This window comes from Sceloporus occidentalis, unplaced genomic scaffold, assembly GCF_023333645.1.
Source record: "Sceloporus occidentalis isolate IW3139 unplaced genomic scaffold, rSceOcc1.0.p SCAF_1, whole genome shotgun sequence".
In the NCBI taxonomy this organism is placed as follows: domain Eukaryota; kingdom Metazoa; phylum Chordata; class Lepidosauria; order Squamata; family Phrynosomatidae; genus Sceloporus; species Sceloporus occidentalis.
In genome coordinates, this window is record NW_028316981.1 from 58403963 (window position 1) to 58430955 (window position 26993).

At 38.3% G+C, this 26993-nt stretch overlaps 2 protein-coding genes across 6 annotated transcripts in view; one reads left to right on the forward strand and one right to left on the reverse strand.

Moving 5' to 3' along the window:
• Positions 1 to 26993, forward strand: part of TASOR (transcription activation suppressor) — a 103494-nt gene that overhangs the window by 65062 nt on the left and 11439 nt on the right. For 2 of the 4 annotated variants that reach the window (XM_089522353.1, XM_089522363.1), the window contains 7 exons: positions 4576 to 5522; positions 7705 to 7827; positions 8058 to 8217; positions 9933 to 10041; positions 10505 to 10683; positions 10773 to 10928; positions 11523 to 12642. In XM_089522353.1, coding sequence (XP_089378479.1) covers positions 4576 to 5522; positions 7705 to 7827; positions 8058 to 8217; positions 9933 to 10041; positions 10505 to 10683; positions 10773 to 10928; positions 11523 to 12076 — 2228 coding nt within the window. In that variant the 3' untranslated portion in view covers positions 12077 to 12642. Of the gene's footprint in view, positions 1 to 4575; positions 5523 to 7704; positions 7828 to 8057; positions 8218 to 9932; positions 10042 to 10504; positions 10684 to 10772; positions 10929 to 11248; positions 12643 to 26080; positions 26156 to 26993 lie in introns of those variants that run through there. The other 2 variants (XR_016281019.1, XM_089522371.1) reach the window with 2 other exon arrangements.
• Positions 18056 to 26993, reverse strand: part of CCDC66 (coiled-coil domain containing 66) — a 53244-nt gene continuing 44306 nt past the window's right edge. For both annotated transcript variants that reach the window (XM_089522394.1, XM_089522386.1), the window contains exon 19: positions 18056 to 18425. In XM_089522394.1, the coding sequence (XP_089378520.1) occupies positions 18339 to 18425 (87 nt within the window). In that variant the 3' untranslated portion in view covers positions 18056 to 18338. The remainder of the gene's footprint in view (positions 18426 to 26993) is intronic.

The window sequence follows — 26993 nt, forward strand, 5'->3', positions numbered from 1 at the left end:
TCATGTCATAGTTTTCTTGATCATTTGATTTTGATGGGAGAGCTTTGTTCTAAAAGGTAGCACATGAAATAGTTTTTCAAAACAATGTAATGCCCACAGAATTTAGCAAGAACCATCTTAAAAGCGTAATCAATCTCTTGCATATACGTAAATATGTAAAGTGTCTTTGCTAGGATAGTGACTGACACTCAGTTTTCTTAAGTACTTGCAATTATAATTCATGTTTTTAAAAACTCTTGTGCCTATTGTTTATACTCGTGTATAAGTTGACCTCATGTATAAATCAAGGGCAGTTTGGGGGGCCAAAATCATGGATTTTGATATGACACATGGATAAGTTGAGGGTCAAACACGGGGGAATGTTACAAAAGATCTAATGGGGGAAACAAAGCACCAATTCCCTCCTTACATCTCCCTCCCTGGACCTCTCCCCAAAATCACAGTCTTGCCATGGGAAAAAGGGGAAACAAAACTCATCTCTCTCTCTCTCTCTCTCTCTCTCTCTCTCTCTCTGCCCTTGTCTCAGCAGCTGTTTGTTAGCTCTGGCTGTGAGGGAAGGCTGAGGGATGAGAGAGAGAGAGAGAGATAGGAGAACGCCCAGGGACTCAGATGGCGAGCTGTTTAAAGATCCGGTGGGCACTTCTTTTAGGAACTTTATAAGCAGTATTGCCCCAATGTCTACTCATGATTTTGGTGTCTGACAGAACATTTATTTCCTTTTCTTAAAGTCCTCCAAACAATTGTAATGATATATAGTAGTGTTGGAAGCTCATTTTCCTCTGCTATATGAGGGGGTGTTTAAAAATTCTCATCCCAGTCAAGGGACTGACCTAGAGCTCTGAAATTTATATGCTATTTCACATATTCACCCCAAAGTTTGACACACTTAGCACATCATTTCTCAAATTTCTTTAACCCCCGCCTCCCCCCAAATCTTATATTTGGTCACTGGAATACTGTTCTGCTCCTACTAACACCTCTGTTAGCTGGGCCTTCTGAAGTATTCAGTCATCAAAATATCTTTCTTACCCTACCCCCAAAAACTGTGGCCATCAGTTTTCCTGTTGATCAGTAAGTTTTGAATTTCTCCAGCCTTGGAGAACCTAAGTGCTGCCACTGCAAGGACTGTTGTTTGGTTTCTGGATCAAAGTGATATAGCCATATTTCATCAACTGTAACAAGTTATTCCAAAAAATTATCAAAATTATCATTAGATTGCTCAGTTTCATTCCTGGTCAGAATTCAGACATGTTGGCACCCCTTTGGCTGGCAGCTTTTGCATAATCAACTCTCATGAATTATAAACCAATGCGTCCCCAGGATATCTTTATTGTCTCAGTGGTTGTTGTAGCTGAGATTTGCCAATAAGCCAAAAATAAGGTCACAAAGACACTCAACAATTTTAGTTGACACTGTTGAAGGGCTCCCAGACCTTGCTGCATCTTTGGTCTTAAAATCTCTGTGCTGAAAGTTGACACACAGCTTCTTCAAAGTTCAGTATGATGGGCACTTGTCACTCAAGTTATTTACATCATGGATTTTCTTCCATTGACATGATTTATTTATTTCAGTGTTCTGCAAATTTATTTGAAAGTTTCTAATGCAGTTTTTACTTCTTTATGGCAAAGGTTGTCTCCCAAGGTTTCTACACATTATGTTAGAACAGTACCAAATAATTTATGCATCTTGGTTGCTTAATGCTTTCTGTGCATTCCTAACATTAACTATTATTATCCATCAAACATTGAAAAAACTGCAATCTTATGTTAAAAGTACAGCAGCTAGATCTCTCTTTCTTTTACTAATGTAGTAGTTGTTAATAAGTATGACTAACTTTTAGATTATATCATTTCACTGCAAATAATAGTAAGTACAGGTAAACCTTAATTAATTAAGGAAGTGTGCCCCTACAGATTACTTCTTTAACTGGAAATTTAGTACCTGGAGCAAAAAACAAAACAAAACAAAAACATGGAAAGATTAGGGATTGGTTCCTAAACCAAAAAAAGAAGAGCAGTTCAACATGTTTAATCAAACTGTGTATTAATAACTAACATATAAATGAGAAATGAAATAGCTAGGTCAAGTAAGCCTTGCAGAAGTAAACAAAAACATTTTGAATGCTCTAGAGATCACTTGAAGGCTTCTTCCAAAACACATCCAGGGATTACTTTTTCTACCAACCTCCATTTTTCTTACAATTTCCATTTTTGTGGGCAAACCTATATCTAACATAGCATTCTTAGGCTAGATATTGGGAGATGTGGTGGCTTCCTAGCTCCAGGGGTTACTGGATGAAATGGATTAACTAGATCAATTTCAGTTTGGTTCCAGGCCAATTGGTTCTGCTGGACCTCTCAGCTGATTTCAGTATCATTTACCATAGTATCCTTCTGGGCTGCCTTACAGAGATGAGACTCTGTTTTCCATTGGTTTCTGGAGGGGCAAACCCAGTAGATGGTCCTGGGGGACTCTTGTTCAATTCTCTGGCCATTGGTTACTCAGTACCTGTTCTCCATGCTATTTAATATATATATAAAACCTCTGGGAGAGGTCCAGAATTTTTCAGGTGTGGTGCCATTGATAAGGAGATGACACCCAACTCCAATTGAAGAAGGCATTCCTGGGCCAAAACCAGTGTCTGTCATCAGCAATGAGGGCAAACAAATTGAAATTTAATCCAGGCAAGATAGAGGTGTTCCTTATCAGATGAAAGGTACATCAGGGAATAGAGATTTGGCATATGTTAAATGGGGTTACACTCCCCTGAAGACATGGGTTCACAGTTTGTGTGTACTCCTGCATTTGGCTTTGAGCCTAGCTTCTGTGGTGGTTAGAAGTGATTTTGTACACTTAAAGGTTGTATGCCAAATGTGCCCATCCCTTGAAATGCTAGATCTGGTACATGCCTTAGTTACATCCCATTTGTACTACTGTAACACACTCTACATGGGACCTTTGAAGAGTGTTTGGAAACAACTGGTTCAAAGCACTACAGCCAGAGTGGGACAGGTTTCTGGGACACTATAGGTCCACTGGTTCCCAGTTTGTTTTCAAGCACCATTCAAAGTGTTGGTTATGAATGCTAAAGCCCTATAGCCTCAGGTCTAGCAGATAGTTTCTCCTTCTTTCTGTTTCTCCACCTTCACAAACCCAGTTGGTGGGGACACAAGAAAGGACCTTCTTGGTGGCTGTCCCTAGATTCTGTAATTCCCTTCCCAGGAAAGCCTGAATGTCCACCACCCTGCTGTCCTTCCATAGGCAAGCAAAACTTTTTTTTATTATTCCAAGAGGTTTTTAATACATAAAGTTTTTAAAAGAACAGGCTAGGGGGTGCTGTATTGTTGCAAACCGTACTGTTTTTAATAATTTCAGTAGTTTTTAAAATATTTTTAATTGCACTCATTCTATTCACTAGAGATATTGTGACTGGTTTAATTCTATTTTGTTCACTTTTTACATATTTTAAACTGTATTTCTCTTTTAAACTGTAAGCTGTCTTGAATCCTAATTCTGGGAGGAAAGCAGTATACATATGATAACATAAACTACATATATTTTTGTAATGTGTTGGGAATAACTGGTGAGGCAGGCTTATCTGTTCCCTCTGTTTCTCTCTGTTTTGGTGTTGGTACATATTTTGTAAGGGATTCTGGAGGCAGCTCCTGTTTACCTTGCGTATTTTAGGACTAAAGGTGAATCAGCTAGAGCAAAATTTCAATCGTTCCTAGAATGGAAAGTGCATTGTTTAGTGCAGACACACTGCTGTATCCCAGCTTCTGGACGTCAGTGTTATTCCAGCCATCCTTTATCATCCTCGCAATGTTGATGCTGCTAAAAAGACTTACAGCCAGCCAAACTATTAGGAAAACGGGACTAGGCAGGTGTAAAAAGACATAGTAAAAATGAGCTTCTTTGTTAGAGGCTTTGTTAACTGATGTATGCATGTAAGGTCAATACATGCAGAGCTGGATAAATAGACTAATATGCAAACAGGATAAATATCAAATTATATATATTTTTGGGAGTGGAGGAATTGCAGTTTCCGTTCCATCTAGCTTAATTGCAGGTAGTGTTGGCTGCTTGGTTCCTGGGCAGAATACTTGGCAGGGGGAGAACATGATTGCTGCACTGACCCTGAGCCTGAATCCAGTCAGTTGTTTTTTTTGCTACTGTTGTTTTATCACCTGATGGCACAGTGGTTAAATGCCTGTACTGCAGCCACTCACTCACAAACCAGGTTGTGAGTTCAATGCTAGCAAAAGGGCTCAAACTCGACTCAGGCTTGCATCCTTCCAAGGTTGCTAAAATGATTACCCAGATTGTTGGGCGCAATTAGCTTACACTTTGTAAACTGCTTAGGAATTGCTTAAATGCACTTGCTATTACTCCATTAGTGTGAGTTATATTTGAAAATGACAGAACATGTCCTTTCTATTAATATTTATAAATAGCCAAATAAATAAAATATTAAAGTGCACTTAAGAAAAATTCCTTGTGTTGGGCAATATAAATGTTTAATTAATACACTTGAATGTTTTAAAAGATGACATAAGATTGACTTTTCTTGTATAGGTTTGAAGTCTCCAGATGAATTATTTGCTTACTCACCACCAAAGGATGCATCTGAAACTGACCCTCGTATAATAAAAAGGCAAAGAAATTTTGATTATCCACCTGCGTACTCTGCATTTTCAGACTCGCAGAAGGAAATAGTAGAAGATGAAGTATATATAGGGCAAGAGGAAAAATGTGAAGTTCCATGTGAAATTGAGACAACTGACACTGTGGTAGATTCCATAAGTGGAGTAATAGAAAGAGCAATATTAGAAGAATACAACGTGTTTACCAGTAAGATTCAGAAGATCTTGAAGCAGAAGAATATTACGTATGTTAGTGGAATATCCAGACCTGTTCTTTCAGTCCAGGAAGGTGTCATGGGACTTTCTGAATATATATGTTTACAGGCATCGGGTATTGCTGTCCAGGAATATGTAGAGAGACTGAGTGTAAAGCTCAACGATGTGATTTTGTCATCTTCACGTGGCATCCAGAGTGTTCCGTTTACTTGCAGTCCTAAACTGGCAAATGATTCAACTACTGATACTGAATTGAACCTGCCATCAGAAGAGCCTGTGCCTCTTTCGTGTGACTTTGATATGGAGCCCTTGCCGGAGGAACCATGCAGTACAGTAGAGGAAGATTCATTGATTAATGAGCAGAATCATTTAGCAATCTTGGACACAGGAAAAGAACACAGCTCAGTGAGTGCCGACATGGAGATGAATTTGGAAGCAGAGTTAAACGTCTCTACTAGTGACTCTGTGCCACAGAGAGAGAAGATGTCAAAGCTGGTAGATAATGCAAACATTACAACCCAGACAGCTGTGGTTGGCTTTATAAGCCAATTAAAACCAGAGGTGTTTGACAGCATTGTCAAAATTATGCAAGATGTACAAAAGAACATTGTCAAATTTTACATCCATGAAAAGCAAGAGAGTACACTTTGCAAAGAAATAAAGGTATACTTTCCTTTCTTACCAGGTCTTTGTGTGCACATGTGAATAAGTTGTATGTTTCTTTCTCTGAGTATTTCAGGAAATACATTTATGCACAGCTAATACAAAGTGGAAAAGTTGAAGCATGGCACTGAGAAAGTGCTTCATGTCATATATTAGCCTGTTGTGTGTTTTGTAGTTTTCTATTCTGATTACAGTGATAGAATTGTGATAGAATTGAGGAGTGATAGAGAAATAATAATAGCAGTAAGTTGTTTCTTAAGGAAATACTATTTTTACAAGCATGGTAGGCATAGTTCTTAAATAAACAAGGAACCGTGACAATGTGTGTCATAACAACTGATCTTTGAAAGCATATTCTGTTTCATGTAGATGCAGCAAGGTTGGAAAACTGCCTGTTTGTTTAAAATGATCTCATGATTTGTGGGCAGACTTAGAGATGTGAAGGCTTGAGAACAACTTGAAAAATTTAAGATTTTTTCCCCTTCAGTTTTCCCCCCAGAAGCCATATTTTTGTGGAAAAACAGAGGGGAAATTGATTATGGAGGATTTATTTAGAACGATGTATGAAATATTTAAGACAAGCTGTTGGTATATTTGTTCCACTACATTATTTTTAATAACTATGTAGCAGGTACACTTTTACACAAAACCTTATCTTGCAGTGCTGTTTGAAGTGGTGGTCCATAGACAGTGCTGGTGCATAAACTGTCAGTTACCAGTCCACTGTGTGTGTCCAAGAATGAAACAGCTGTAGCCAGTAGGCCCAAATATTGTACTCTCGTAATCTGAGACGTATTATGGACAGTATCAGATTATGGTAACTTCTGGTCCTAATTTTCTTCTCAGTTGTTTTATGAGAATGAGTGCTTTACATCTGCTTCATGCAAGACTAGTAGAGACAAAATAATTTTGTTTTGCAAATCTTGGTAATTTCTTTTGTCCCCCCCCCCCCCAAAAAAAAAAAAAAAAAAATCTGGTAACACCAAAGAAATTTCTTATGGTTCAGGACCTTTATAGGTCCATTTATATGGATTTTCTTTTTAAAAAAGTTACAGCCATATTCTCCATATCCACCGATTTTTTCCCTCCATGGATTCAACCATCTATGGCTCGCAAATATTGAAAATATATATAAAGTTCAAAAAGCAAACCTTGATTTGCCATTTTACACAATCAACAACACTTTACTATGTCATTGTAATTAATGAGACTTGAGCATCCACAGATTTTGATGCCAACCCTAGCAGATAATAAGCATTCAGTGTAATTCATTTTGCAATTATTTTCTGCATAAAATGAATATACCAAACATGATGTTTTATAGTTAAGTTACACATTCGTCCCTCCGTATTCACGGCTTTGAGATTCACGGATTCAATTATCCACTAGTCCCTAGCTGTGTGCATGTGCAGTCCTCCCTCTCTGTCCCTCCCAGGCTTTCCCCCTGTGAGTGAAGGAAAAGCCAAGGATGGAGGGAACAGCCGGGAGGGTGTGCGCATACAGCTAGGGACTCGGGAATAATTGACCTCCCTGAAGCCTTGGGACTGAAGGAGGAAGCAGCCAGCACACACCCCTTCCTTTGAGCCCAAGGTTTGAGAGAGTTCTGGGGATCTCTCTCAAACCTTGGGACTGAAGGAGGAAGTGGCCATCACATGCTCCCCTGCCCTTCCAGCATCTCAAACAGCTTGCTAGAATTGTTTGAGGCTTAGAAAGGAAAATGCACAAGCGCACTATTCCCCCCCCCCCAGTTATTTGCAAATTTTTCAGATTCGCGATAGTCCTCCACCCCTAACCCCCGTAAATCCGAAGGGAAGACTGTATAACTGAATGATCAGATTATACTTAACATGTTTTATATTTTTAAAGTAAGAAAATGACTTTCAGTCATTAAAGGACACCAATACTGCATTCTTTTCATTTTTTCCAAAACAATTGTGTTTTTTTAAAGGGAATAAAACAGGGAAAATGTACCCCCCCCCCCCCATGGCTTCAAAATATCTTGAAGTTTTACATGTTTAGTCAGAATGCTGAAATTAAAATACAGTTTTCAAAGGGCAAAAAGTGTGCTCTAGGTCACTATTATTCTTGAATGTATTGGTGCCTACTACGTTTATTGGCTGCATTTTTTGTTGAAAGTTTTAAATTAATTACGTTGGTTCAATGATTTCTCTGTTTGGTTTAGGAATATCTTACTAAATTAGGTAATACAGAATGTCACCCTGAGCAGTTCTTAAGAAGAAGAGCTGATTTGGATAAATTGCTTATCATTATTCAAAATGAAGATATTGAAAATCTAATTGATCAGGTATGTGAAGATCATAACCACTGCCATGTATTAAGGTGGCTTGGTAATTTGTTGTATTCTTAGACAAAATCTAAATAGACTTTGGTGATTATTCATTCACTTATTTGTATTTACAGCCTTTATATGTTATGTGCATAGTCTTGGAGAAATGTAATACCTGATCTACGCTTCCTTCATTTAATTTCTTTGTATTTTGTACTACTGTCAAATTCTAACCATATGTTTTACAGATACCATGTCTAGTAACTTTGAAGAGGCTCCCATGTGTCAGTTTTGCTGGTGTTGACAGCCTGGATGATGTTAAAAATCACACTTACAATGAATTATTTGTTTCTGGTGGCTTCATTGTCTCTGATGAATCTGTTCTCAATCCAGAATCTATGACTGTTGGTAAGATAGACAGATATAATTACATTCACTAGAACCTAGGACAGAGTGTGAAAAAATTTCAGATCCTTAATGTACCAGTGTAATCTCTAGATGTGCAGTTAGCATAACACTTTTGTGATTTTTCTTTTGTTGAAAAATCTTTAGTTTTTGTTTTAAAATATTCCTGTGCAAGTATCCTTATATAAAAAATATTGTACTATCAGGGATTAAAACCCTAAATGCACCAGATTTCTTTGATCTTGGAAGCTAAGCAGGGTCAGCCCTGGTTAGTACTTCATGTACTGTAAGCTGTATTTAAGAGGAAGGAGCTGGCAGAACTACTTCTAAATATTCATTGTCTAAGAAAAACCTACAAAATTAATGTAGTTGCCATAAACTGACAAACCACTTGAAGGGATGAACACACATGCGCTGAATTTTGTTAGATATTTTGGAACATTAAATCCCTGAATTCTGATCATTGCCTATGCTGTCTAAGGCTTTTGGGAGATGGAGTACCATTGATTAATAGCTACTAGTGTATAGAATAGGTTACATCACTAAATATCATTAATTGTGAAAACATTACTTAGCCATTTATCAATGTTGTACAGAGTACCTCAAATCTAAATGCTGTACAAACATAATAACAAGTTAGCCTCAGCTGCAGCACTAGTTTTCAATGGTACAGGTTTGCAAATAAGTTATTTATCATTTGTTGCATTTAGAACCGACTTTTCTGTTAAAAATGGCAATCAAGTTGGCTATTTAGCTTCTTTGTAGCTAACAGTTTAATATGTTCACATGAAATGTTTCTGATTTCTAAATCATGGTGATCAAGAGCATGTTGCAGGTCCCCTCTTGTTTGTATGACTATGTGTTTCTGTGACTTGTGTTAACCAAGCAGGGTTCAGAAGTCTGCATGTTTGCTAACCCTGATTAACATCAGTCAGAGTTTTACATATGCAGATGGAGTTATTTTACATCCTTGTTAATGTTAGTTGTGATTAGCACTGGCCCTTATGTAGCATTATACAATTGTTAAAGCAAAACCCTGAAGGGAAGGAAGGGTTCTGCATGGGAAGAGGGAAAGCAGCTTGTGATTTCACATACACTTGGGAGAATGGAATTTTATGAACTTACTCGTTAGAGACAGTGTGGTGTAGTGGTTTGAGCATTGGACTGCAACTCTGGAGATCAGGGTTCAACTCCATGCTCAGCTATGGAAACCACTGGGTGACCTTGGGTGAGTCACACACACACTCAGCTCCAGAAACCTCGTGAGAAATTTCTCCTTAGGTCGCCATATGTCAGAAATGACTTGAAGGCACACAGCAACAACAGCAACAACACCCTTGTTAGATATATCAGGAATTGAGAGAAATTACGACGAGAGTAAAGAAAAAGAAAAATGTTTAGATTGAATGGACTTTTAGCACACTTGAGGAGTATCCTGCTGATTCAGACAAAAGCCCAAATTGTTTAGTCTCTGTCTTCCATGTGCTCAACAGCATTTTTTCATAAGCTAACAAGTATGGATTGAGGGCAATAACCTCCTCCCCCACTCTCCCCCGTAGCTGGTATTACATGGTACATGATCTGTGGAAAGACTCTACTAATGCATCCTGAGACATAGACATAAATACTGTGTCTATTCCATGGATTTGTCTAATCTGCTCTGAAACGATCAAAGCTAATTACCATAATTGCATTTTACTTTTTGTTTCCCAAATTAGCTAAACTTAGCAGTTTTCTGAAATTCCTTGAAGAGCACAGTACTCCAGATGGAAAGTGGCAGTGGAAAGTTCACTGCAAAATACAGAAAAAATTGAAGGAACTTGGAAGGTGTGTATTATTTCTTAATGTATCCAGTAGAAGAGGCATAATGAAATATTGGAACTTCCTCAATTTTAGAATACCTCTGTTGAAATCACTTCATGTTTCTGTTGTGCCATCAGCTGTTTTGCAGCTACAATCATAGATTTTAAAAACATTTTTTCTTTTTCTGTTTTTTTCATTTTCTGTTTCATATTTGACTAGCACATCATCTATACCTGTTCCCCCTCCCCTGTTTTTTTTTAAAAAACCACAAAATTATTTTTTCACCTGTCATAGATTCATTTTCCTTTGATTGTGTGTGGCTCCACTTTCATATAAGGTCTTATGGTTTCTAGGTTGTAAATTTTACTTTAAAAAAAGCTTTAGGAAATCTAGTTCGTTTGTTTGATCTAAGCTTGCCTGTATTGTGAAAAATGCAATTACCACACCTGCTTTTAAACAAAGAAGACTACTTGCTCTTTCCCTCCAGAAAAAATGCAAATGCCACTAATTTGCTGACACTTCTGAATACTTACCAGAAGAAACATATGGTTGAGATTCTGTCGTACCATAGCTGTGATTCTCAGACTCGGAATACTCCAGAATTAGAGTGCCTTGTAAAACTTCAAGCTCAGAATATACAGCAAAGGCACATTGTCTTCCTAACAGGTAGAAAATCACTATTGGAATTGTCAATTTTTTAAAGAATTATTTTGCTGCGTACTGAAATAGCGTTTGTTCATTCTCTCTGTACTTAGAGAAGAATGTGGTAAGAGCAACTTATGCTGATAGAGGAATAGTGGTCGCTTCAGTGGATTTCTTCATGCAGAACTTGCAAAGTCTTGTTGGCTACCATAACTTGATTACTGAAGAAAACTGCCTTCTTCCCCCCATTGATCATGAGAAACAGTCAGGTAATACCATGTTTCTTTAATTTTACTTACATAAGGATAGCTAGAAAGAAGGACTGGTAGAAAGTCTGTCTACTATTATAAGTAAAGGAGCAGTGAGTACAAATTGCAGATCACAGTTGAATGATAGAAAGAGGAATATAATGATGAGTGGCATCTTAAAATGCAGACTTTGTCTAGCGGGGCATCCAAGAAATTTCCATGTGATGCAGAAGGGTTATTGTCAAGCTAGTGAAGATGTGTTCGAAAAACTAGTATTGAGGGTGTCAGTAATTTTGTTAGTTAATTTTCACCTCAAATACTGACCTACTGTATAACTTTAGATGCTGTTTTGACATTAAATCCTTTGGAGCTGGAAGTTGGGGTTTCCCAGCATTAAGCATGAACACATTTCGCTGAAGCTTTTAGCATCGGAATGTCCGGACGTTCACACACAGGGTTAAATGTGTGTTGAGTAAGTGAACAAAAATGACAGAAGACCAGCCCCTAAGTGATATGCGACTTTCAGACCTGAAGCCTAACTGTGTGAGTAGTGCATAGTATTTTTAAACAAGTTTTTTATTTCAATAGAGTAGGATTTTTCTCTTCTTAATGTAGTTCTCATAGAAAACGAAAAGGATGAGGAGGACATGTCTTTGGATTCAGGGGATGAAGCATCACAAATAGAAGTTTGCATTGATGCCTCAAAGTATGATTCTCACTTGGAAGTTTTTGAGAAAGAGACCAAAGCATCCCATGGAACAGACTGTGAGCAAAAGTCTCAAAGTGATACACTGTTGCCTACTGAAGGACGACACCAGCTTCTGACAGAAAAAGCATCTAAAACTGATATGCAGGATATACAGCCTGTTACTCCTGTCTCTGCAACTATTGAAGGAGAGAGAACTAATTCAGTTGAACAAGTTCCTCTCAATAACTTTCAGATTTACAATAGACAGTTAAGTGTGCCCCACCAGTTCAGTCACTTTAATGTTCTCACTCATCAGACATTTCTGGGAACAACGTACCCCATATCTACAATTCAGAACCAGGAAGGAGGGAACTACTTCCTGACTGCCTACAGTCAGAATATAGAGATGGACCAGTCTTCATCTCCCAGTAACTGGGATATCACTTCTAATTCTTCCAGGCCATTTTCCAAACAGAATTAAGCCAAGTTAAACTCTTTTAAAATAATTTGTTGTGGACTCTGTTTGTTCAAACAAGTGAAATAACCGTTTCTATTCTCTGATCTAGCAAACGTTTCCTGTCTCTTATCTCAAATGTTTTCTTGTATAATTTAAATCATGGATGGTCTGTATCGGGTGAAGTACCTGAAGTTTGAAATAAATATATATATATATATTTTTAAACATTTAATGTACTTGAACGAACTTGTTTGTTGGCACTTTTACGTTTTTACATTTTTGTAGTTCATCTGTAATTGAGACTTCCAACTTGAAGTCTTGTCTTACTGTAAATTGAATGTTTATTTCAATGATATGTGAAAGGAGTTGGCTTCATTTTTAAAGGCAAGTGTAACAAGATGCTGAAACTACTTTTTCTTTATCAAAGTTCTTATGTCTCTGTGTGAAAGTTTTGTACAGAATCTTTATATATAGCTAGCTATAAAGACAGTTATAGTTACTTTAACAAGTACTTTGGATTTTTGGCTACATACCTCAGTTAAAACATCCAATGGGTGGTTTTGATTTTGAAAATAAAAATGTCATCCTGATGGGTCCTAGTTCCACGTTGTATTTTGTTTTGAAATCTGCTTTGATGGAATAGATGTAGCCTGATGAGATCTTTTTGGCTTGCTTGCTATAAATAAGATAAGATTTCCCCACCAGTGCTACATGATGTGACATAAGATTGCTTTTCAAAGCCAAGCAAAATTTCTCTTGCTACAAGAGATACTACAATTCAAATGCAGACAGCTACTCAGCTAATTATTTAGCAGTGCTTTGAGATTAAACCTTTATAGCAAGGGTGGGGAATATGGGGCCCTCTAGATACTGTTGGGCTGCTGCTTACACTGTTCCTCATTATTGGCTGACATGGTTGATGGGTCTGAAACCCAACAATGTCTGGAGAGCCATACATTCCCATCCTGGTTATATTGAATTGGGTCAGTGATTCCACTGAAATCTCTAGACTTAAGGGTATTGAATTTAATGCACTATCAAGTGCAGCCTTAACATTGGTGGACTTATCTTGATAAGGGAGTCTGTGTCCCTGAACTTAGAAGATTTTTTTTCAACAGCCTCACAAGGCTGTGATATGTAATCATTGACCTGTTCATATGTTATATAAAATTGAACTTTTCCCATCAGCCGATATGCAGCTTGTCACAGCATATTGTGATCTATGTAATGTAGTAAAAAAAAAAAAATCAGCTTGTTTCAACACTTGGGGGGGGACGACCCTCTTTTGTTTTCAATACACTGGGCTTTTCCCTTTCGTGTGGATCGCTTCCAGACCATCAGGGAAAGAATGCGTATACTCAAGCCCCATTCGAAGTAATGGAGCTCGTGCCTGAGGCACATTGAGGCTTCTTCTGGTGTGGGCTTCCAGCATGTGCTGGAAGCCATGTAAGGCACACCCATGTATAACACAGGCGCACTGTATATCATCTCTGACATCTGCTGTAAAATAGTACTTCAACTGCTTTATAATAGAAAATAAAATTAAGCTGCAGATCTAATAAATTTAACATCTATAATGCTGATGTAGACATTGGTATTTTGAGCACTTAAAGAAAGCCTTGAAAGACAGAATGAAGCAAGGCAATCCTTGGTAATGGCTGCTTGATTTAGACATGAGCTTGGAAAAAGTGAGTGGAGTGGTCTGAGAAGTATATTGTGGATAAAACAGTTGGTGCTAGGGTTGGTATTAGAGTCTGCTGTCATCTGGGGACTGTGATCCATAATATAAACATAAAAGTAGTAGGTTTTAAAAACTGCTGTAGAAGGAGTGATAGAAGAAGCTATAACTGACATCAAGTGACATGTGGAAGGGGGCACACATTCCTCAGAAGTGCTGTAGGGAATAGGGTGAGAAAAGCAAACATATAGAGCTTACATATACTTTTGAAAAATCAAAGCAGCAGAAATCAAACAGATGCTCTTTCTTGGTGTGTGTATTTACAAGTATGGGTAATTTTACAGTAACATTAAAATGGGTTTGTAAATAGCAGAAGCCTAGTCACTTGTGACAAATAGGACTCTTTCCCAATAATTGAGGCAGGAAAGTGTTGGAAACATGATAAACTAGTGTGGAGTAATAAGGGTGCGTGGGAGGCCCGTTTCAAATCCATACTCGATCATTAAGCTTCTTTGGCGTGTTTATGTCAGTCACTTTTTTAAAGCCTAACTTATCTCACAGGATTTTATGAGGACAAGATGGGTATGTCCATCATATAGACAATTTGATGTCTTCCGAGGGAACTTGGGTAACATACGTAAATATTTGTGTTCTCAGGCTATATGGAAGTACTCTGAGCCCGTGTAGGCCAGGTTAGACTTCTTTTTTGTAGGTTAGAACTTTTAGGACTTGTTTGCAAGATGGTAGAAAATTTTGAGCTTGAGATTCTATAGTTAAGGATGACTATTGTGAGGGTCAACGCTGGGGTGGTTTGAGGGAGGCCCGAGTAAACCATTCTGTGGTGATGGTGATACTCAAACCAGCACCAAGCTGTGCCTAACCATAATTAAATGTCTCCATAATGCCCCCAATAATATTATAGCTGTGGGATACATACAGTAGAGCCTCTGCATACGCGGTCTTTTTATAGGCGGCTTTGAGCAATTGAATGGGCGCGCGCACCCGTTGCGCCTCCCGCGCCGCCGCGCACGAGCCCCATTGGAAACAATGGGGCTCGAGCATAGGCGGATTTTTTTATATGCGGAGGGATCCGGAACGGATCCCCCGCGTATAATAAGGTTCCACTGTATATGGAAATTGAAATAGCTAGACCCAGCTACACCGATCAGAGCAGCACTGAGCTGCTACTATAATGTTGAAGGAATTTCTGTTGGTATTACTCTGGCTTTTGCCTGATTTGTTGTTTTTTTTTAGTGTGCCAGTATAATGTGATATACTATTAAATGTAATAAACTGGTTTGAGTGTAGGACTAGGACTCTGGTAAATCAGGTTTGAATCCCTGTTCAATTGTGAATGCCCACTTGGTGACCTTGGGCACATTACACTTCCACAAATGAAAAGAAAAAAAGCAGTGACAAATCCCTGATTAGCTCTTGTCAAGTTGGAGTTGACTAAAAAGCACATAACAGTTGGTGGAAGATGTGCTGTCATCAGCCCCTCTGTATTTATCTACTGTTGTAGTCCAATGCTATACTCAGCTAGATAAGTAAAAACTTTGTGTGGAAGGACGTCAGTTTAAGTAAATCCAGCAGTCCAAATGTGTTAGCTTTTACGTTTTGTTGACTGTTCTCTTCTGGCCGTAATTAGACTGGAGTGCTCTCTGTTTAGCCAGTATAGTCCACAGACTGAAGTTCACATAGGACCACTAAGATAGCTAGGTAATGGGATTATTGGTTGAGATCTCTTAAGTCCCAACCAAGAAATTTTAAAGTTCTGCCCGCGAAATAATACTATTTCTACAGATTCCTCAAATCCAGAATAGGTCTGCTGGGATATATATCTAGCATACTTGTAGAAAACAGACGTTCAAGGCTTGCCTCTTACTATCTTATATTACATTGTTAGAAGTGTGACAGCCCAACTTATAATAGAAGACATGAGGAGAGTGTTTTAAACTAGATTTTACCTTTTAAGACTACTTGGAATATATTCCATGTCACCATCATGACAAACATAGTAGGGGGAGCTCTGACATCTAGGGACATCTTGATGAGGATAAGGTAAGGATGTCTGGCAGAACAACTATATGGAATTAGCACACCACGACCTCTGCTCCCCTCAGCAGGGAAGTCTAATAAAGGCATACCTCAGTTAATAAACTACTTTCAGTTAGTCTCAAAGGTGCTACAAGATCTCTACATAGTTAACAAAGTAGATGTATTCTTGGATATTTCATCTTTAACAGCAACTGTGGTACCAAAAACAGAAACAACATGGAAAGAATAGGAATAGGTTCTTACACCAGTTACTCATTCTATGAGGGGTTTCTTTTTTTTGGGGGGGGGAGCATTTGGAGTTTTCTAGAGATTACTTCAAGGCTTCTTCCCAAATGCATACAAAATAATTTTTTTTTCCACCAGCCTCCACTTTCCTAATAATTTACCTTTTGGTGGCTAAACTTACAGATCTATGCTTTTTTAAACATGCTGGAGATAATGGTGAGGCTTATCTGCTGTGCTCATGGCTGTGTTTTGCTGTTCACACATGCTCACTAAGAGATTCCAATGGCAGCTGCTGTTTACCTTGCTTGTTGTAAGGAGGCACGTGTGGCTAAAACAGGATCAGCTAGAGCAGAATTTTGCTCTTTCCTTGCTCAAGCTTTATTGTATTGCTCCTGCAACCCAACAGCAAATGCTTGTGTTTCTCCTGCCCTCCTTCACCCTTGTCCTAATGCCAATGCTACTAAAAATTCTAGTTACACAGAAGACAAGTTAGAAAGGGAGGCTAAGGAGGCATGAAGAGATTTTATTTAAAAAAGCCTCTTTCCCAGACAGTTTGTCAACTTAGGTATGCCTGTGTATTAAACAGAAGTAGAAAAAACATGATGGTGTGTACTCCTGTAAAGAAGCTACCAGATGGATGTATATTGATTTGTATAATCTTTTTAAAACGTGTATCCTTACACAGGAAAAGTACTAAAGTGATCAGTATCTACCATCTGATAGATAGATACAAGTAACTACTGTTGAATATAGCTATAATTATTCAAACAAAATGTTTAGTATGAGGAATACCTACTATCTCATTCAATCAAGGTGGAAGATCTCTGAGAGGTACAGTTATGGAAGACATCGGGCCAACATTTTCTGGGAAGACTGGCTTTAAAATTGAATTGTATTGCACACTGATTTAATAAATAAGGTTTCTTGCCTATTAGTATGTCAGTTGTGTTTTGCATGGGTTTACTGACTCACACCATTTACTCATAGGTGTTGGGGGGGAGAGCTGTGTTACATTATGGTCCATTCTTAATTGTTAATAATGTATAGCAAAAAGGGGTGCACAACTTCCCCAAACTTAAATACTGCTGACCTAATTACATTGTAAATGAGAAGTAAGTTCCTACGACAGCAATAAGCATTTCATCTGGCAGCAGAATTGAATCAAACCATTTGTCAAAATACTGCCTTTTTCAGGACTCCAAAAATAAAACGCCAGTGTTGTAACACAAACTTGATGGAAAATACAGTGCGCTAAATAATAAATTGATGTAGAAGATAAGTACACATTATGAACACTTGATTGGATGCTGTTTGAGAAAACCACTTTTATGCACTTCAAAAGATGTATTTGATGCATACGTGAAAAATAATAAAATGAATCATCGGTGCTATACCTGGCCTATAATAAAATAACTATGGATGATAGCAATCTGGACATCTATGCATAGGTGTAGCTAGAATTCTGGACAGAATCTGAATGGAAGTGTTAATTTATATTACAAGTGTGCAAATCTTCCAACACTCCACATACCTTTTCACTGATCTCACCAACACTACCCTTCCTGATACCATGAAAGAAATTGTTAAAAGGCACTTCACATTGTACAGAAGCTGCAGCTAGTGAATTCTAATTCTGAGGTTATTTCAGCACAGAACTCAAAAACAGGACTGCGTCATGGCTCCTCTAGCAATTATGTCACTGGTGGAATCACAACTATAACAGTCTCAAAATGCGTACAGTTACAGTAGTATTTCCATATGTAGTGGGATTTATTATTATGCTGTGCATTAGCATAACCTTTAAAAACACACTTGGGTATTATATAGTATTTACTACATTGACTTCAGTTGCTAGCAGCTATTCTTCATACTGTTGTCACATTATTTCTATATGAATAGAGAAAAGCTGTGTGCTTGATTTTCAAGGTGTTTTGGCTAACTGGTAACTTACTTTCCTCCCCACAATTCTTTAAAATATGGTTTTCACCACATGGTAATATAAGATGCATAAAATTTTAAAAGAAACATAAGCAGCAATAGCATTCAACTGCCCAATACTTTATTACTCATGCTAAGAACAGAATACACACAAAATTTAAATTAATTAGATAACTATTCCATGTAAACAAAACCACATACAGCACTGTTTCCCGCTAAAGAAGTTCTATTACTGGAAGCTCATCATAAGCATACAAAATATGTAATCATATTTCAAGCGTCCTCAAGTGAATGAATACGTTCCACATTCTGCAGAATTGGTTCATAATTACAGTAGTAAGAGTAAAGTGCCAACACAACAATATCCATTTATCGAGCTTGGAATTCCTAAAGTGATGAAATAAAGTTCTCTTCTTGATTTATAATACTTGGAATAAGACGTGTCTCCAATTCCTTCTGCTTCTGGAGAAGACCCTGGAAAGATAAATGACAGGGCTTTTTAAATAAAAGTCTTGAAACAGTTCTAAATAGCAACATACACACAATGAAAGAAAACAGTGGTGAAAACATAGATTACAATCTCTTTATACTAGAGAAGAAACCTCAACGCTTGAGGATTAGACTGGTGTTGCATTCTGTCTGGAAAGAGGTCCCTTGGCATGCAGAGAATGATGTGAAAGTAGGCATAATGCCAAAAAACTGAAGGCTGGCAGTTATGAATGGATGGCGCATTTAGGCTTACATTTCCCAAATAAGACGCTAACCAGTGTTGTTAACCACTTTAGCTGTTGGAATCATCACATATGAAAAACATTGTTAAATCCTCAAAAAATCTTTAAACAAGGATGTTGAGAATTCATAAAAGGGAAACAAATCCCCATATAAATATTTTGTGCAAAAAAAAAATCACTTCATTTTGTATACACTAGAGCCCCTTGCTAAACTAGATGAGCATGGTCTATAAATTCTTGTTTTCATGTCCAATTTTATTATTTTGACTCCACCTTTGTTGAAGAGGAGTAGCTGTGAAAAAACAAGCCAAATCAATACTTCTTTAAAGATACCAAAATAAGGAAGAAAAAATCTCAAGCAAAGACAACTGGATGCAACATACAGGGCACTGCACACTATTAGCTAACCTATCTGCCAGGTAGTTTACAATGAGAAGAGAGAACGTGAACTACATACTGATGGATGGGAATTTATTTAGTATATCTTCTTCCATATGAAATGCTGCCTACAAAGGAGCCCTGGTGGTGCAGTGGTTCAACATCAGTACTGCAGCCACAAGGTTATGAGTTTGATCCCAGGCAGGGCTCCAAGGTTCACCCAGCCTGCCATCCTTTCGGAGGTTGGTAAAAGGAGTACTCAGCATGTTGGGGTAATTAGTTTACATATACTGTAAACTGCTTAGAGAGTGCTGATTTCACTGATAAGCATATAGAAATGTAATTGCTATTTGAACAAAGATGTCATCAGAATACAATTTTCCATAAACAATTCGTATTTAATCTCAGACAAATTAGCTCTTTGCAGTGGCAGCTCACCCGTGTAATTTCACTGGGTGTCCTTGGGCAAGTGACTCTCAGCCTCAGAGGATAGCAATGACAAGACCCCCTCTGAAGATACTTGCCAGGAAATCCCATGATAGATTTGCCTTAAGGTTTGCACCTTAGATATGCCATAAATTGGAAGTGACTTGACAGCAAACATTTTCAACTATTTTATAGGAATTCAAACTAGAGAAGTAATTACAGTTGCTATGAGTACATAACAAAGAACTCCAAAAGGTAATGAAAACCAACATTTCAATGCCAAATCTCAAGCAAAATTGATTATGCTAAAATCACAAGTAGTTAGAATTTGAAAACAAACCATTTCTGTAGGAGTATATACCTTAGTTCCAAAATGGTAGAAAGAGGCACCATCATATTCCATCTATCTTTTGAGACAGAACTATTTTTTATCTACACACCTATCCCATATTGGACAGAATCCAATGCAGGACCTCTGCTGGTGGAACAGCAAAATGCTGTTCTCACTGTGGGCCTCTTTGTAACCCAAACTCCAAATCTATAGGGCAGGGAAACCCTCTGGGTTCATCTAGCAGCCCTGAAGAATGCAAAATTCCATCAGGTTAGTGCAGCAATAAATGCACAGCGTTGGATTTAGCTCACTACTGTCATGCACTGCATATTTCCAGTTAGTACTGTCAACTTTAAGCACAGTTGTAAATACAACATATGCTAACCACATTAAAGTTGGCTTCATTGTTGTTTTTCAACATCTTCTGAATTAAAGGTGGCCAAATAGTAGCAGATTGAATAATAGGTTAGTACTCTGGGAGAGTAGATATCAAACCCCCACTTAGCTGTGGAAATCTGCTGGCTTTTCTCTCTGCCTTAAAAGAAGGCACTGACAAACCTCTGAATAAATCTTACCTTAAAACCCTAGGGTAGAGTCACTATAAGCCAAGGTTGACTTGAAGGGACATAACACCAGCGACAAGAAGTATGTCTGCTTGTGTGTACACGCATACATACATATAGAAACATTTTCACAATACTGAACAACCAGATGGAACAGAATGACTTGATCTATATATTCTATAGAGTCAGTGCTGAGCAGTGGTTTGAGCACTATGACTGGAGACCAGGGTTCAAAAACCCACTCTGCTATGGATGCTCATTGAGTGATCTTGGGAAAGTCACTCTCTGAGCAAATCTTGCCAATTAAATCTTGTGATAGCATCAGCACAAGTTGGAAATGACTGGAAGGCACACAACATATTCTGTGGTCATCTATAAGATCCTACTTCAAAGTCAGTCAAAACATGTCTTTTGCCCTTAAAGTATTAACAATATAATCCTATAATATTTTAGCTTAATCTTTAATTACTGTATATTTCATATAGAAGAGCAGGAAAAGAATAAAAGCACAAAGATTACAAGCTCAACACCTACCCTAAAAACAAACAAAAAACAAACCCCAAATGAGAAGTACCACAGAGAATATGGTCAATCTGAATAGCTGAAAAGAGGATTAAAAGACTTTTTTCTACAAATTCTTATAACCACAACTTGGACTAACAGAATCATGTAAACAGTTTGGCTAATGATGAATAGCTCTGAAAGATATACTATATACTAAAGATATAGTACGCCACCGTTATCTGTGGTTTCACTTTCTGCAATTTCCGTTACTTGCGGTCAGCCATGGTCGAAAAATATAAAGTAGTACAGTACTTCCCTTATCTGTGGTTTTACTCTCCATGCTTTCAGTTACCTATGATCAATCATGATCCAAAGACATTATAGGTATAGGGTTCAGTACAATCCATGATTTCAGGCATCAACTGGGAATCTTGGAACATGTTTGCCATAGATAAAAGGGACTACTGTACAAGGCTTATAAGGACAGAGACTAACAGCTTCCAAAAAAGCAAGAAATCATGGAACAAAACCAAACTGAGTTCTAGTCTAGCTGACCTTGATGATGACATGAAAAAGCTGACACTGCCATAAGACAGAGTAAGGTGATCATCTAAGGCATTGGAGGTTGGGAGGCAATGGTTACAAGCTGTTGGACAACCCAGCTGTGAGTGTTGTATGACTTGCCTTCTGCTCCTTAAATTATCCTGATATGTCCAGGTAAAGCAGTGGATACTGCTCTGCTGTTTATACTGAAGTATGATTCAACTGCAAGCTAGTCACTTCTGTACATAGGAAAAGGACACTTTTTCTTTTGCCTCAAATAACAAAAAGTCTTGGGTCAGCCCTGCTAATGCATGCTCAAAGAACATGAAGTTTCAATCCCATCCTTTTTACTTATTCTTAAAATATTCCGTTAGGGTCTTACGTCTGAACTGATAAAGTCAGTGGCATCTCCAGCTAAGCTGTTCGGGATGGTTATGACAAGGCAGACCTCTTTTAACATAAAGTTAGCTTTCTTAAGACTTAAAGGCTGGAACTGCTCTTTGAGGTATCTGTATAAGGGCCTGCTGATTCTCAATATGAGATCCCTAGATTTGAATACAAATAAACCCAAAGGAACAAGACAATGGATGACAGAATATATACAAAAGAACCATTCCAAGGAATCTTTCTAGAGTACTTTTGAGCACATATATTTTAAGCAGGGATGGAGCTCCTTGTCTATACAGTCCGTCCTCGCCTTACGCGGGGGATCCGTTCCGGATCCCTCTGCGTAAGGCGAATTCCGCCTATGCTCGAGCCCCATTGGAAACAATGGGGCTCGTGCGCGGTGGCGCGGCGGTGTGGGTGCGCGCGGGGCCAACGGGCAATGGGACGCGCCGCCCCGCGCACGCCCCGCGGCTTGAGCGCGTATGCTCAAGGCTGCGTATGGCACGCCCGTGTATGGCGCGGGTGCACTGTACTATTGTCCCCACATAGAAGTTTCCTAAAGCTTAGAATCAGCTGGTTATTTACCAAAGAGCCAGTGTGGTGCAGTGATTTGAGTGTTTGACTATAATTCTGCAGACCAGGGCTCAAATTCCTGCTGGACCATGGAAACCCATTGGGTGATCTTAGGCAAGTAACACTCTCAGCCAGAGAAGAAAAAAAATCCCCCTCTCAATCTTGCCAAGGAAACCGGTTCACTTTAGGATTACCACAAGTTGAAAACGACTTGAAGGTACACAATAACAACATGGTGTTTGCCACACAGCACTCTCTTATCTGCTCAAATATTCATCTACAACTGCCACCCATCTCTATTAGGGGAACCTACACAACTTCTCTTTCCGTGATGTGGGCTTTTTCAATGCTCATAATAAAAATGTTAACTAGCCCAAAAGAGGGACAGAAGAGAATGGTTTGGTGCAATATAAGAAAGAGTTATGAAGGTCAATCAAGTTCACTCGATAGCATGCAAATATATTAAAATGTGCACAGTGGATAGAGTAGGACAATTAAAAGCTTGGACAAAAAAGTGGTTCCTTTCCTGCTTCCCCCAAATGTTCAAACTCCTAAAAACTTGAACAGACACATATGTATTGGATCCAAAATAGATCTAAAACCAAGCCTGCTGTCAAGTGACTTGTCCTCCATTGGAGGTTAGCAGTGAACAACCAGGGAGATGCCATAAGCAAGCAGGTATTAACTAAGCATCGTAAGACTAAAAGGGAGATGTAGAATCAGTTGGGTGACACCATGCAGTTATACACATAATTTTGGGTAAACATGTTGCTACCACCTTGGAAACACATCAGAACGTAAACTGATGATCCATACGCCATATGGAGAGTACTGGCGCAAGACAGCTCTAGATACATTGGCTCCCATTCTTCTGGTTATAGCCTGTGAAGTCAAATGGATCCTTCTAGTACCATTAGAATCTCTGTATAAATTTCAGGCTACCTCAGAAGATTACAGAGAGGATTATTTCTCTTTGCATTTACCACAAGAATGCTACATTAGTAGACACTTCTTTCAAGGATTACTTCAGAAGCATCAGAATCTCATATTACTATAAAATCATTCCTCACCTTGATGAAGACTATTTTAAATGGGAAATGGTTTGATACACTATGGAAACCAAAAAGCAAAAAAATAAAAAATAAAATCATGTACTGAAATACTTTTTTACATTGATCACCTACCACTAACAGTAAGATTAGTCTCAGATGAAACAACTGGCTAGAAGTCTTTGCTGATAAGAAGACATTCTTGGATGACATTCTGCAACATATCAGGAGGTGCAGGAATTGCTCTCCAGGAGATACGTATTATATAAGCCATGAAACCCAAGAAAAGTGAACCATGCAGTTTGAAGAAACATTCATAATGATTAAAGATGATGCGTTAATTCATAACAAGCATCAGTGACTACTATAGAATGATGGGCAGAGAAATGTAGATGCAAATTTCAACAAGTCTTCTGAATGGACTAATTACACAGCTCTGGGGAATCTTAAAATTTCCTTTTGAAAGAATATTCTATTAAACAAAGTTGTCATTCTCTATTTTAGTTCTTTAGATCAACAGCTATCAATGTTAGATCTTCAACAGAAGCTTCACAAAATGACATCAAGCAAAAAAGAATAATAAATGAAGTGAGAATTCAGAAGAGCCTGCTCCAGCCTTTCCTGAACAGGAATAATTTGGTCAGAATAATTTGTGCATTGATAATTTTCCAATTTATATTTTTGTAGTGTGCTCTATATGGACCTGCCCTTGAACAAAACCTAGAAATGCCAACAACAATAACAACAACAAAAACCACATGGAGGCTTCTGGTAGGATTATTAAATAGAAACCATATACATTGGTTTTAAAGGAACTGCAAGTGCTGTCCTTTACCTGCAACATATCACTTCCTGATATGTTGCAACGTAGTTCAGGTCAGAATTCAAGAATGCCATGATGACCTTTAAAGCTCTAAATGACCTGGGAAATCACTACTGGAAGGAATGACTCTACACACACACACACACACACACACACTTGCATGAACACTGAGCAGCCAGCGTGGTGTAGTGTTTTGAGCTCTGGACTACAACTTTGGATACCAAGCTTCAACTGTTCAGCCATAGAAACCCACTGGGTGACATTGGACACATTACATTCACTCAGTCTCAGAGGAATGCAAGGCAAACCTTCTCTGAACAAATCTTGCCAAGATGGATTCATCTTAGGGTCACCATAATAAGTCAGAAATGACTTGAAGGTACACAAGAGTGAACACTGAGCTCTGCAAGGAGCCCTCTTTATCCCACCAGTGGGACCAATACACTTTGTGGAGACATGGGAAAGGACTTTCTGTGCTGTGGCATCCTAGCTGGGGAAAGCCTTCCCCTTGCCTAGTTGAAACCTGGATCTTCATCAATGCTTTTGGAGCTCAGTTTGACTTGGTTGTGGATTTTTTCTAGAGCGCACTAAATTTGTAAAATTGTTTCAAATTGAATTTGTCTAATGTTATCTTAATGCTTATACTCTGTCCTGACATAAGACAGAATACACACAAAGAGATGCATTCCAGCCTACTTTTCAACAGAATGGGAATTGTCTTGCTGTTGTTCGTCACTGGATGTGTGTATGATGATTCAGTCTGAGCAACGAGGGAAGGAGAAGGAAGGTTGACATGGGTGACTGCCTCCCTTATGCTGCAATGGGGAATAATTGGTTCACAGTCTGTTTCAACTACTGTAATGTGCTCTATTTGGGGCTACCTTTGAAGAATGTTCAGGAACTTCAGCTGGTCCAAAGAGCTGCAGCCAGTTAACTGAGGCAAGTTACAGGGGCCATACTATATTGTCCCTACTAAAACACCTCTGTTGCCACCTTGTTTTCCAAGCACAATTCAAAATGCTGCTTATATGGTCCTGGCAACCTGACAGGCTGTATCTGTATGAGCCAGCTAAGAGTCTGAGATCATCAGGAGAGGCCCTTCTCTCAGTCCCACCACTATCGCAACCGCAGCTGGTGGAGACACAAGAGAGGGCCTTCTCGGTGGCTTCCCCTAGACACTGGAACTCACTTCCCAGGGAGGCCAGAATGGCCCTCTTCTTGTCCTTCTCTTGGCAGGCTAAAACCTTTGTATTCATATAGGCTTTTAAAACAGAAAGTTTTAAAGAATAAGCTAGGTGGTGCTGTATTGTTTTAACTGAGCCATACTGTTTTTATGGGCTTCTTATCTTTTTAATTGCATTTTATTCTTTTAACTTGAGCGTGAATTGTTTTAATGCTATAAATAGTTTAATTCTACTTCAATGAACTTTCTGTGTGTTTTTAATTGTATTGTTCTTTCAAACTGTGAGATGCTTAGGTTTGGGGGGGGGAAGTGGAATACTACTGCTGCTGCTGCTATCATTTTAGATTTTCCAAACTACAATATCTGAATTGGCCTCTTGGGGGAACCAGAGAGTATTTCATTGTATTTGTCAATTACAACAATAAATTGTTAGTAATGTGGAACTCAGCTACCTTTCGGGACTGCAGTAACAATAAAAAGTAAGGGCCTGTTGGGTAATCAGTATAACAAAAAAGTATTTTTTTTTTAAATTAATACTTCTGCTTTAATTGAAATGTTGGTAGAGAATATGTATGCATGCTATTTTAAATATAGATTACATATTCTGACTTTACTTTTATTTTTCCTTTCCTTCACAGCAAATCAGTTAGCAGAAACACAGTCAGAAGACAAAGACACCTAAACATTCATTGTTGATGCTATCAAACCCCAGAGTAAGTTTCAATGTGATTTATTCTCATATATTTATTATTGAAAAACACTACAGTTTTTAGAAAACATTACAGTTTTTAGAATAACTATATAAAACTTAAGAGAGTCTGCAATAGTATATATCTCCTAGCCATGCCCTTGGTTCTGTTGGAGAATTGTGCATTGTCTCAGTCAAGTCTATACATTGTATAGAATGAGGCTCTATAATTCTGGACTGTCTTTGTAATTTGTTCCTCCTGTAAAAAGCTTCCTCCATTGACAAAACTTAACACATGAGAGAGAACTGTTAAAACACATTTTCAGATCTGCCAATTTACCACAATCAATTTTATATTGCTGGAAGGCATTGACAATTTCAGCAGTGTCACTAGAGTTGGTGTCGCCCGGTGTGGTAACTCATAGTGTCACCCCCGCCCCAACTGACCTCCTTCCAGACCATACTGTACAGAACCTAGTATTTGGTTTTTTGTTTGGGGTTTTTTGGGGAAGTGGTGGTACAGATGTTACTCAAAAATTATAATTCCCATATATCACTGAAAGTAATAGCAATAGTTGTGACATAAACAACTAGCAAAAATAAGATTTATTTATTTTAAAATTTAATCCACACCCAACCCTTCTACATACAGTAAAAGCTCTGGATGGCTAACAACCATAAATGAAAATACAATGTTAAAGCAACAAATTACAAATAACTAAAATCCCTGTGACACATAGGAAGCTTAGTCCTGGGGTGGGGAAATGCTTTGCAGTTTTTACACGCCCCCACATTGTGCCCCTCACCCAGGCATAGGAGGCACTGAAAATGACTGTCCTTCTCTGGTATTCAAGTCTGTGAAG